Raw genomic sequence first — 13,589 nt, 5'->3', positions numbered from 1 at the left:
CATAGAAATATGAGCACTTAAAAAGTTTTTTTTTTTTTGTTGTTCATCCTCTTTCAGTGAAACTTGACCTCTGATCCCCTTTCTCATCCTCATTCTGGTTTATAAACCATGGAGAATCAGTAGGCTACCTTTTTCATTCCAGCATGTCTGTTTCTGGTCTATTGTGACCTGCAGTGAAAGAGGGCAGTCAGTCTCTTTCCAGCCTATAACTACTGTCAAAGGTACAGCAGCTGTTTAATCATACTACCCTTTTCCAGATAAGGTATATATGCTAGATCCAAAATAAAACTCAATTTGCAGCAAATTACATTTTCTGACAGCAAAAGCATGACGTATGACATTTCATCTGTGCCTGAATGCTGATTTTCTTTCATCTTCATCCCTGTTTTTAACCATATGTAAACGTTTCAGTGCTTCACTCACTCAGTATTAACTCTTTAAGTCCAAAAGAGGTTGCATAACTTCTAAAGTATATGTTACATAAATCCAAGACAATGCAAACCCAACTTGCACATTTTTGTCTCACTGCCCTTCATGTGAATCCAAAATGGACTTTTATGCCACAATCACATGAAACCCTCATAAAATTCCCTCAAACATTGTCCATTTCTTGTGTGTCTGACTTCAGCTCCTCTTTGAAACATACCGGGTCCCTTTTCAAAGCAGTTTTTTTCCTACACTGGAGCATAACATCTATAGCTCTGTCTGCAGGGCGAGCTTCTTTCTAGCACACCTTTTGTTGCTCTCTGAAAACATAACTCCCCCTCCCCCCATGCTACGCTCCTTCAGGGGATTCAAGTAGATAATAGGACATTTCTTCACTCTTTGGCTGCTTCAATATTTCAAATGTCCCTGTTTTTTAAGACCCTGACATCTAACACACCAGCAACCCCAGGGTATGGGTAAAAGCTGCATTTGTTGCCCTAATAGGTTTACTTTTGTGCTGGCATGTTTTTCTCGTCGACTCCCAGGCTGCCTTGCAAGGAGAGGACCAAGGATGTTGACGGGAATTTTAACTTTTTTTGTTCACAGCACCATTGTCTGATACAGTGTGTGTTACAATTTGAATACGAGGACTGCGAGACTCCGTGTTTAAGCCTCTTTTCGTCCCGCTCTCTTTCCACTGGGTCTTTGGTCTTGTTTAAGAGACCCAGAGTAGGAGGGTGAAGGCTTCTGCGGCTATTGTGGAAGACATGAATGTGAGCGCAACTTAGTCTGAGGCTCTTGGAACAGTTGTGTGATCATTCAGGATTTTCTGAGAATAACTGAGGGTTAATTGTGAGTCAGAAAGTAAGGCTGTCACTCCTGTGGAAGATTGACTGACACCTGGAACTGCTTTACAGTGTTTCTTTTGGCTTTCCCTGTGCTGTTGATTATGGTTGGCATTCCTTTTCCTAATCAGTTAGAGAACAGCTCAAGCATGGTCGCATTTGAAACATGACTGTCTATCTAATTAAAAAAGGCGGTTATAATTACTCAAATATTTTTTAAACAATGCGAGCCAGTGCTTAACGGACTTTTAGTAGAATTCATAACTCCTACTTTGTTACAAATTACACTATTAACTAAAGAACGGGAGTGAAAAGGATTGAATTCAGCCACATTCAAGCTAAGAGGCCTTTCCAAAGGAAGCCATAGCAACTTAATTCAAATGGCCGATCCAGCTGGCCACTCATGTTTGATTGACACATTGCCAGGGTGCTACAGAGGGGGCTGATGGACAAGTGGCATTTATGAGGTAATTACATGAAAGCTCATTCAGTGCGGCTCAGTGTAGTCAGAGACGGCTCGGAGCTGCAGAGCAAAGCTTGCCGACCATCGCACGCTGAATGAAACCACAGAGGCCATGCCTGGCATTGTTAGACAGCTTGTGTTTGAAGCGCCACATATTTCCAGCATATTTATCAGCTCCCTCTTTATGTCCCTCTTTATTCTTTGCTTGCTTTGTGTATGAATTCCATTAGCAATTCTGCAGTGCTAAGCTTAAGAGTATCAGGACTCACATTGTTGGGGACAAATGTCATACTCCCCCCCACCCCTCCAACCCATAGCCGCTTCTAGACAAGGCCTGCAAGCAGCCTTGGAATCAATGATTTTTGATTTGCTGATGAATATGCAAGAAGTCTTCTTATCGGCTAGCCGCTGCCCAATCCCCCTTTTCTCAACTCCCGCTTCCCCCCATTACTGTTTTCATGATGTGCAGTCGGGGAGAGAGGCCAGCCACACCCCTCCGCTGAGTGGCACTCAATGAGGAGAAGAAAAGGGGAAGAAAAATCCTGCCTGGTACTTCCCCTAATGAGCAAATCAATGCATCTGTCCCTCAAGAGACGAGAGAGGGAGAAAGAGAGAGAAGCTATTGGGACCCCAAGGACCAGGCCAAAACACTCACACAGAAGCAGTTACCACATGCTATGAATAGGAGCCTTTTTTAACTTAGCACAACAATATATCAGAGCAGAGCCTCTCATTGGGCAGAGCTGTAATTAATTCAGCAGTTTGACCTACCCACTAGCCTCTCGTTACCACTGCTTGAGCCACGCTAATGGTTGAACCTGCCTCATGGCTTGGGCTTCATCTACACATAACCCATAGCAACGGCATCTGAATGTATTTTCAGCAAGCCAAAACCCAAAACACCTAAAACTATTCTTGCAGTGCCAACAGATGAACTGTACACCTTCTGATTCTCATGGTTCCAGAGCCACATGGTCCCAGATCAGGGCGAACGTCCCACATGAATTCGAAAACAGGCCCCCTCTTATAAAAGAAACAACATCATGGTAGAGTGCACCTGATGGAGTGGAGGGTAGGATCTGTGATGGGTGGGTGTGGCAGAAAGGGGAGGTGAGGGGCAGGGTGTGGGGGCACACACATCAACACAAGCTCCGTCTATAGGCAGCCACCCCCCACCACCACCGTCACCAAAGGAATGAAGAGGGGGTGAGTGGTGGGGCGACAGACATTTGTTTTCATGCATACTCTTAGGCGATTAAATGGGAAGGGCTAGTGGCAGATTGGTATTGGTCGTGTAGAGAGTGGCAGCAGCGGGTGGGGCCCTTATATAGGCTTTGTCCCAATCTGAGAATTTGTAGCAGTTCATGCCTTCATAATGAAGTTAAATGAAGCGAGGAAATGCTTGGCCAAAACACAGCACCCCTGATGTTCCCCTGACAGATTTGGCGTGAGCAGCAGCCGATTCTGGATCGTGGAAGTGTCAAAGTGTAACGCTGTGAGGAACAATTTCGGATTCACTGTCAGTACAGCAGCAGTTTTTCTCCAGGAGGTGTCAGACAATCATGTTTTACAGCAATTAAGATTCACACCTGCTGTTTTTTTTCAACTAGATACTGTATTTTAACTAGTCTATTTGCACACTAATATAGTTAATTTAGAATACCTGCCTTCTGTCCTGATCTTAGAGGCATTGTTTTGTTCAGATAAGTATGACTAATCAAGATGTGGTGATAAGCCACATCTCCACCCAACATGTGGTTTACATTGTCCCTGTCTCCCTCTCCTGTCATAGTATATCAGAGCCCCCATCAGTCAGAGTCCCACAGCCCTGACTCTGCCCTCCTAACTAACCTCATCTGTCACCCACTCGTCTTCAGGTAGAACAAGGAGGGAAATAGTGGGTTTGATATATGTTTGTAGGTAATCCCGTGATGAATCTGGTCGGCAATTTGCATCATGGAGGTGGCACCTGGAGGTCTAGGCTTTCCCACTGTCACTCATTTGTTTCTGATTTGGTCTTTTGTGGCCTCTTGCCTTTCCTGAGTTTGAAGCCTGGCTAAGTTAGACTAATGACATGTTGATCATGGGTCAGCACTTCAAACATACCCACGTTAGTTTTAGAATCATGTAGTTGTTTTTTGAATTAACGGGCAACACTTATTTTTCCTGCTTTACTTGCAAAACGACCATCATTGCAGGATGCATCACCCTTGGAATTATTTTAAAGACGTATTAGCAGGAGCTGCTCACTCTCTGATATTTCCCATATCTTAAGAGACCCCGTTGCCTCTCTCCAAAGTCCCTGTTGTCATAAGGCAGTGAAGAATGTAGTGCGACAGAAAAATGGATTGTTAGTTTGAAAAATGATTGTTAGACACAGTGAGCCTGTCTCAAGTCTGATAACGGTCACCGCTCACTCTCACTATCACTAATGGAAAGCATACATATGGAAAGGGCGATGAGAAAGACTACAGAGATTTAATGTTTTCATCATCTAGTTTGAGTGAAGCCTACAGTATCAATTTCATGACCAAATGCCTTACTGATTAAAGAGACAGTAATGGGAAATGTGAGTATTTTGCACATGAAACAATCCCTGTCATTTTGTCACTCTTAAATTTGAACTATATTAAAAATCTGTGATTATCTGTGATTTAACTGTTGCACTGCCATCACTTTGTGTTCTTGTTTATGCTGTTCTTACTCTTTCTTTGTGTGACTTTTGTCTTCCTTAGATCTGGTTTGCGTTCGTCAATGGCTTCTCGGGCCAGATCCTGTTTGAACGCTGGTGCATCGGCTTGTACAACGTGGTGAGTAAGCAATAAAAAGAACTCTCTAAAGAGCCCGCTTCACTCCTTTCCCATTGCTCTCTGTCACTGTCTGACACAGAACTGATTTGCAGTGGTGCCCCACAACTGATCCCTTTATTGCGTGACTATGTCATCAACATCTTGAAAACTTTCTCCTTTATTTATGACCTGTTGTGAAGTCCATATTCCCTCTGTGCCCAAAACTATGTACTCAGTGTAAAAGAACAACAGCTTTGCTTGCCCCAAAGAGTGTAGTTAGCAATGGCAGCTACGTTTGAATGATAAAAAGAATAGAAAGAATGGAGCGGCAACTGAGCTGGCTGCTGTTGTAGGGAGTCCCACAGGGCTCTCTAATGGGACCACTCCTAATGAACTCATATTTCATATCTGTCAGGAATTAAGTCGATGAAAAAAATGTGCATCTGCAAGCCTGATCTTTAATACCATGCCATTAAATCCACAAGAGCTGTAACTTTAAACTGTTTATTAAAATCATCTCAATTCAATAAACAAAAATGAATGAGAGAAGTGTGAAGTGAAATTTCCCCACATTCCTGATGGGCCTCAAATGGAAGTAATTTATGGGAGGGACAAGCGTCAAGTGAGAAGAACATTTCCACAGCCCTGCATTCATTTCATAATAAACCACCACCTTAGGACCAGTACTGTAGTGGGGGGTGGGAAGAGGGTCCAGTCTTTCACTTTATCCACAAACTGAGGGAATTCCTCCGACTCAGTGGGGGTCTGCTGGAGGCAGTGGGCTGAATCCGCCCCTCAATGGAGATCTTCCTGGGCCTGTCTCTGAATAAGAAAGGAGCCCAGTGGAGCATGTCCTGTGGCCCGCTGGTCCTACAGACTTAGTCCTGCAGACTCCCACTCCAGATGGGTCTTCAGGGAACTCACACCAGCTGACCCGCTGAGCCCTCCCAGCCACACAATACCATCACTCCTCTCTCTGCAGCTGCTATACAGAGAAACATTACAACACCACTAAGAAATTACACTTCAGCTCGGCTTAAATACCTGCTTCTTAGTCAAGAGCATCGCAGATGTTCATTGGAGATGGGTTTTGCATATGAACAGACTTGAAGCATGACAAATCAAAATAAGAAACCCTGGAGGGCTTTAAGGTCAATGGTCTTCAGTGATGTAAAGTAAAGGATGGGGCAAGTGGAGGACAAAGTGAAGCAAATTCATCTATAGATGTAACCGGTTGTGGTGGCAATGATGAAGACAGGCATCTGCCATAAGTTTTATTAGTCTTTACAGTCAATTACACAGTGCATATACAGTAGTTTTATGTTTGTTTAAATACCTACAGAGTACAGGTTTGGTCAGTGCAATTGAATCCATTGTAATAATTCAAAGGTCTACTTACTAGCTTTTTCCTAGCATTCAGTGTCAGTTCACAGGCATCATCAGATGATGAGATGTGGTTGATAGCTCTATTAAAAGCTAACATGTGGACTTATTAATTAGAGATTATTCTGTCATGCACACTGTTCCCAAGGTCGTGAATGAATTTTCATTTTCATGTTGAGGTATTTGTGCAAAATATAAAATATTCTGAATTTATGTCAGATTTACCACTGATGTTTCTGTTTGTGTGTTTTTTTCCGATGCAGATCTTCACTGCTTTGCCTCCTCTCACTCTGGGAATATTTGAACGCTCCTGCAGGAAAGAAAACATGCTGAAATACCCAGAACTCTACAAAACCTCCCAGAATGCCATGGGCTTTAACACCAGGGTAACACTTGTCTCTATCACATGCTCTTTGTGTGCATATTTACTGTTTTATTTGGCCACAACCAGATTTATTAGATTACTTTTTTATTATTACTTTATTAACATTTTATCATTTAAATTGTGCTCCATCGTGAAAATTAAAAGGTCAAATGTTGCATCTCTTACAACCAATTAACATCACATTAATGACACAAGATGTTCCTGTCATGTTGTTCGGGGCTGATGCGTCTCCCGTCACAGTGACCTGGCAGCTGCAGTCACTGGGTCTCCAGTCGTATTCCGGTTTGGCCTGGCTTGACCTATTCTGTCTGCATGGGCTGTCCGTTAGCTTTCCCCCACTGGTAATAAAGATGTCTCCTCCTTTCTCCATGCTGAGCCAGAGCCGTGGACCCTCCTCACAGGCGTGGTGACCTGGTTAGCACCGCATGGAGGTGGATTAAAGACTGATTGGCCATGGCGGTCAGGGGCAGGGAAGGTCAGCTGGGCTGAGGGATGCAGCAGAAAGAATCGGGGGAAGGAGGGGATAGAGAGTGTGCTGTCATTGTGTGACAGCATTTGTTGCGGAAAATTATGCAATTTGTTTAAGTGAGGGACTTGTTTGTTCTCAGAGCAAGGCTGTCAGATTGAGTTTAACCCACCCAGGACCACACCCAGGTTGAAATAACAACAGTTTCCATGTGCAGTTTTACTAACCAAGGACTACTGAAGGCATACAAGAAGGTTTATTAGTCATGAGGAGACAGCTAGCCCATTTCAACGTAGCCTATTAAAGTTAAATCCTCCAAATTCTTCCGAAACAAAATTTGCTGGAATCCGATTTTTCTCACCCAAATGTCAAGAGCTGCAACGTACATGACAGCTAACAGTTTTCGGCTGTTGTTCAAATAAACAAGCAACTTGAATACATTATTGTTGGCTGGGGGAAATTATAAGAGGCTTTTTTCACAATTTTTGACATTTTGAAGATGAAGCAAATTGGCAGGTTAATCGATAATAATGTCATTCGTTAGCGCAGCTCTACTGACGTCACACCTGTTTTATACTATGTGAAGTCTGTCCCAGAGCAATTATTCCAATGATTAAAAAAAACATTTGACATTGTGAACCCACACATGATTAATGAACAGACTCTAGGCCACTAGGTGAGTTAATGCAAGTAAATCCATGAGTTGTTATGGCCTAGATTGTTAATTAAAGAAAGCTGAAGAAATAGAAGTCATTCGTTGTCAAAACAGACATGCTATACAAAAAATAAGTGCTATATGTTGTCTGTAGATAAATGTAGCTCATAGTAGTGTTGACAGCACCAAACATTGTCTTAATTGCACTGATTATAGAGTAGATCAGCGAGATGTATGTCCTCACAACGGCTGACTTAATCGTCCAAAGTTGTGCTTGAATTCTGTTGTGGGGCGAATTTTTCTTCCATGGACGTTTTTGAAGACTTCATTAACTGCTCCGTGCCAAAAAAGGGTCACAAAAGTATGCGTCTGATAGTTAGAAGCAAATGAACCTCAATTTTGTTTGGGCCACATTTTCCAAGACCCATAAATGATGACTCGGCCAGGTCAGCAGGTTGTTTTTGCTGGCTTGTCCACTCTTTTCCCGAGATATTTTCCTTGCAGCTGGCCCGAGGCGAGGCGAGAAAATCCAGCAGGAATTTGGCCCCTCGAAGCCTGTCTTTTTGCACGCCTGGCTCTTTTGTACACAACAGATACTGTCTTTGTGAATTAAAGCTGTTTGTGTTGAGGTGAGAGAAGGGAGGTGTTAGAAACACGAGGCGTGGCTTCAAACGTGTCGCCTGTTCACTTTTAATTACATGTTCCTGCGACTTGAGTCACTCTAATAAACTGCGCTCCCCTTTATGTGGTTGCAGTAATTAAAGCAGCTTACCAGCAGCTATCACCTCTTATACAGCACCTTGTACTCCTCTGTTTCTTACCCCCTCTTTCCTTTTTTTACCTCACCAGTTCAGAAAGAAACAGGAAGGAGTGGGCAGCTCTGGAAATATTTGGCTCAATATTAATTACTGGCATTCATGCTTTTTTTTTTTTTTTTTTTGGCAATTAGGAGTCCCACAAAGGGCAGAATCTTTACAGGACAGACCGGCCATTCATTCAACAGGGATTCTTAGCAACTTGCTGGGATACAAGGGAAAGAAAGAGAGCAGGGTGGCTGCAGGGGTGAAAGGGAGGATCCCACTGTGACAAATGATTATGAGCATTTATTGATTTCATTAGCATTAATTATTGTGGAGGGGAAACTGGTGCTTGTTTGCACCCCCACAGTGTTTGGGAATGGGATAGTTGAGGAGGAGGCTGATAGAGAGCTGAGCCTGTCAGTGGGAGGCTAATCGGCATAAACATGTGATTGTAACATTAGTGATGATTTGGTCCACATTTGGCCAGAGAGATAGAGGAGTGGGGGCTGGTTTGGGGCCACCCCTCGCTCAGTGTATTGGGTTTTGTGTACACAGTGGGAGGGTGAGGTAATCCTGGGTGTGGGGGGGTGACTGCTGTGGGACTTTGTTAAGCCGATAGAAAAGGTGAGAAGGTCGTGCCGCCGAGGCGAAGGTATCTTAAAGGCTGAAGACGTCTCCCTTCACTTCCTGGTTCATTCTCCACAACTTTTCCTTATTTTTCATGTTCAGAATGACCCTACGATGTAAAGCCGTGCTCATAGTTACTCTGAAGTGACCCCAACCTGTGGGAATCCCAAGAAGTTTTCACTTTTCGGGGGTGTCCACTTTGTCTCGAGTCATGTTTTATGTTTCACTGACAGGTTTGCTGACGTTGTTTAAATGGGTGTTTTTAAGAAAACGAGCCTCCAAATTGTCTTCTGCCAAGAGCCGATGATTAAAAAGAAGCCAGAGATTAAAATGTGTTTTGTTTTTTTCCCATTTTCGTTCTTCCTCTGTCAGCTGTTTGCTCTGTGGGTTTGACGAATTTTCTGCTCTCAGAATTAACACCAACGTCTGGGTCAGCACAGAGGAGGAAAAGGGGGCACGAATGTGGAGCGTTTTTTGGCAGAATAGATTTCACGGCTGTTTCATGCTACATCGCCCATTAGTGTTTTGTTTGGCTCCAGCGTTGCATAATGTAAATTTGAAACAAGGTGGTTTTGGAGTGGGAGTATTGATTTAAACGACTCATCCAAAGACTGCGTGCTTGCATACACAGACACACACGCAGACTGCGGTCCACACCACCATTTTCCAGGCCCTTAATAATTACCATGAAAACAGTTTAATCTCTGTCAGGCCTGTCAGTCTGCCTGTGTGTGTTTCTAGACTGATTTCTGCTTGTTTTAACCCTCCTGTCATTTATATCTACACCAGTTAAATTCTCACATGAAAGGGCTGAAGCCTAATGAAATATAATAAGAGGAAACCCTCACACTGGCAGCACATATATTAATGTTGTAAAATGTTCTTTTCCTTAAGGAAAGGACGTGTATTTTGCAGTTTCTTATGCTCGCCACTATTTTATTTGACTCTGTTAAATATGGTGTAATCTTTAAAAAAAAAGAACCAGTAGTTGAAACCTGCGCGCCGACATTGTCCTCTTGCCTTTCACTGCTGGCACACACACCCAGCAGCCTCTCTCCCCCATAACACACACAGAGGATATACAACGTGTCTGTCAGCGGGGTGGCCATTCAGCGAGGAGGCCCCGACAAAACCGCCACTTAGCCTAGTGCTGGGCTGGCACAAAGGGCCCAGGTCAGGGGTCACTTGGAAGGCTGGAGCTCCCCACACCCTTTTCTCATGCTTTTTTTCTCTCCCTCTCTCTCTCTCTACTTGGAATCTCCTGCCGCCTCCAACCCCCAACCCCTCTCCTCCCCTCTGCCTCCTTCCCCTCCATCCTTCTCCCCTCTATTTTGCAGGTCTTCTGGGCCCATTGTCTGAACGGCCTCTTCCACTCCGTCATCCTCTTCTGGTTCCCCCTTAAAGCCTTCCAGCATGGTAAGTAGCTCCCAGAGACTCCACCGCGGCTCTCGGTGGACTTGGTGGATGAAGAGGGAGGACAGTCAAACACACATACTTTGTCTTCATTAGGTCTCTCTTCAACCATCCGAATCACGAATTGCAAACATGTGTGTGCTCCGCCAAGAGCGACACACACTAACAAGCGTGTGTTCATATTTGCAGCACTTCATGTGTGCACGCAGTGACCTGCTGAAATGCTTTTGCACGCAATTATTCACGCTAACTTCACTTTTTTAGAAACGCAGCACTCGGATACAAACTTTCCAGGTGACAGTTCAGTGCAGACGATGAAACTTTTCCCCCAGAAAAACAACTGTCGGTCTTTCTGTGTGCGCAGTTAAATTTAATTCACAGTAACTTTATTATCTGTAGGTCAATTGTGCATGTTTGTGCACATTAAGATGCAGGGTTTCTGTGTGTGTGCAGAGAGAATAGGGATCTTTGAGCCGGCAAGTCTTGGCTGGTTCGAGCAGAGGACCACACAAGCTTGGGCCTGCTCTCCAAACAAAGGCGCCAAGCCCCTTCACTCTGACTGACAGGCTGTCAGCAAAGCCTCAGCGCACACAAGACATGTGACTAGCCGGAAGTAAAGGGAAGGAGAGCTTCTCTGTCTTTCTTTCTTTGCTGGCAGTTGCACGCGGCTGATATTTTAGCCTCAGCTGCAGCCCAAATCCACGTAGGCAGTTTGGAGCAATATGTGCGTCTGATTTGAATTAATTTCTATTTTATTAATTTAGGAAGTTCCTCTAACTTCTGTTTGAGGAAAACTTCTCTCAGTGGGATGGATTCCGATTTAATAGTAGAACAAATAAGCATTTTATGGAAGGAAAAAAAAAAGCTGTGTTCTTTCTGTTTCAGCTGTGAATAATCCAGAACGTTGATTTCTGACCATGATTAATGTTCACCAGTTCTGCTGTTCGCTACTACCGATGGCTTTTCATAGAAACACTCTTTCCTAATTGTTGCGAAAGACAGAATTAACATTCCAGCCTCTCTCAAAGGGCAGTAATGGAAGCAGCATTTCACTCTGGTTTTCACTTCAAGTTCCCACGTTCGCCTTCATGTCTGAGTCCTGAACAGAGCGTTTTACACCAAAGTTCACACTGAGAAGCATATTAAAGTAATATCCAATGTGCTGTCTGGTTGTTTACTCTTTGGATCACCTATTGGAACTCTGTATGAAACCCAAGAGCTGGAAAGAGACAGCTTTGGCCCTAAAAGCTTCTGTTGATGATTCCCTTCACAGATACAGTTTTTGGCAGCGGAAGAACTCCAGACTATCTCCTCTTAGGCAACATGGTTTACACAGTGAGTGCACCGATCTTCCTGACAGTCAGTGTTTCTGCTGTGTTTAACGGTTCAGGTGTCTGAGCCAAGCGTTATCCAATTTCTGTGAATAAACATCAGCTGTACTTCCTTCTGCCTTTCATTTTGTCTGCTGATCTTTTCCAGTTTTATACTGTACAGTACGTAAAACAAAAATACGAACTTAATCAAAATTGCGTGATGCACTTCCCATGACCGATTTTAGGACAGACGGGGGGCAGTGTTGGTTTCATGCCTGCATGTTTTTTGTCTCCACAGTTTGTGGTCATCACTGTTTGTCTTAAAGCCGGCCTTGAGACCTCATCCTGGACCATGGTAAGTTGATGGCTCTCTCCTCTCTCGCTGAGTCCTCTGTTATCTCTTTCCAGTTCCTCAGTTTTACCTGACTGCCAATACTTATGATATATTTTATATCCTCTTCTTATCTCCAAATCTCTTTATGGGTTGTTCCCACTGAGCTTGTAACTAAAAACCCAGTGAAATTGCATGTACCTTTGCCGTGTGGTAACTCCTTCAAGTTACTCGAAGCCACTCGATGCGAAATGTTGGTCCGAATGCAGTTACATTAAATGACGAGCTCACCTCACTGTCCTCTGCACCTACAGTTCAGTCACATCGCCATCTGGGGAAGCATCGGCCTGTGGGTGGTGTTTTTCATTATCTACTCCTCCCTGTGGCCCCTCATCCCTCTGGCTCCCGACATGTCAGGAGAGGTAAACCCACGCATGCTAGCATGTGCTCATACACATCCACACACACACACACACACACACACACACACACACACACACTCTGTCTCGCAGCAACGACTTCCTCTGGTACTAAAGAAACAGCTGATCTAATCGTCTATCTCTGACAGACCTGAAGTGCCACATAATTCATTTTCTGCTCCAGACAGATGCTGGTGGGAATTTTCAGAGTTAAACTTCACACAGGTCTTTGTAAGGGGAGCCAGAGGGGTGTAAGCTGTCAGACCTCTGGCTTGTGTTGCGTAATGACTTAATTGGGCCAATTAGCCCAGTGTTTGTGTTACTCTGCCCTCCCTGGGCTCTGAGTATCCACAGGTGACATTGAAACAGTGAGGCAGTCTGAAAGCCAAGCAGAGAGAGCTGAGGGTGTATATTTGGCATTCACGCAGACTTAAAAATCTCCCCAACAATCACCGGGATCAGAATTTTAGTTTAAAAAACCCTTTATGGTTCATTTAATGTTAAGATAAAAAACAGGCCCCTGATTTTAGCCGGTTTAGCTTTTTAGGTTGTTTTTCCGTGTGAATGTGACTACTGTCTCTCAGGTCACCACAGGTGGTCGATGGGGGCCTATCAGCCACAGGTGACGTTTCCTATTGCATTCTGCGGAAGAGAATGAGGCGTCTTTTCATTAGAAAACAAGAACACAGTAGGAAGCCAGTCAGTGAAGAAGGCTTGCACCACTGAGCATGCAGTCGAAGAAAATATCTATTTATCTGGGACTCAGTACTTTTGTTTCCTGTTTGAGACCATGCTTCTGGCATTGGGGAAGTCAGTGAACGTGTAAATTGCAGTATCATTAAAGAGCTATTCAGCCATTGTTAGGAGTTTATACGTTTGCACCAGTTTGGGCAAACAGAGGTGATATTAGGTTGAAAACAACAAATGCCACATATATATAACTATAAACTTAAATGAACAACATACATATTGTCTCATGGTAAACACCTGCAGTGTAGAGGCTTATGTATGCAAAGCAGAACTGAACTTAAAGTAAAAGATATCTGTGTGCACAGTTACGTTCAGCTGCTTTACCTTTGTCTACAGAAACAACTCTCACATCTGTCTGTTAAATGCAAGGCTAGTTAGCAGCTGGTTAACAGGCTCCATACTAATAAATATTATACTCCATTATATCCTCCTAAATCCAACACACTGGACCTTTACAGTGTTTTTGGCCTCTTAAGTTCCTGATGCTCGGGCACTTGAATGTATGTATGTGAATGATGCAATGG

At 43.8% G+C, this 13,589-nt stretch overlaps 1 protein-coding gene across 12 annotated transcripts in view; it reads left to right on the top strand.

Moving 5' to 3' along the window:
• Positions 1-13,589, top strand: part of atp8a1 (ATPase phospholipid transporting 8A1) — a 98,142-nt gene that overhangs the window by 70,809 nt on the left and 13,744 nt on the right. For all 12 annotated transcript variants that reach the window (XM_076739189.1, XM_076739194.1, XM_076739192.1 and 9 more), the window contains 6 exons: positions 4,470-4,544; positions 6,170-6,292; positions 10,177-10,255; positions 11,526-11,587; positions 11,864-11,920; positions 12,211-12,318. In XM_076739189.1, coding sequence (XP_076595304.1) covers positions 4,470-4,544; positions 6,170-6,292; positions 10,177-10,255; positions 11,526-11,587; positions 11,864-11,920; positions 12,211-12,318 — 504 coding nt within the window. The remainder of the gene's footprint in view (positions 1-4,469; positions 4,545-6,169; positions 6,293-10,176; positions 10,256-11,525; positions 11,588-11,863; positions 11,921-12,210; positions 12,319-13,589) is intronic.

The sequence above is a fragment of the Chaetodon auriga genome, chromosome 9 (genome assembly GCF_051107435.1).
Source record: "Chaetodon auriga isolate fChaAug3 chromosome 9, fChaAug3.hap1, whole genome shotgun sequence".
NCBI lineage: Eukaryota > Metazoa > Chordata > Actinopteri > Chaetodontiformes > Chaetodontidae > Chaetodon > Chaetodon auriga.
This window is presented reverse-complemented; position numbering and strand designations above follow the sequence as displayed.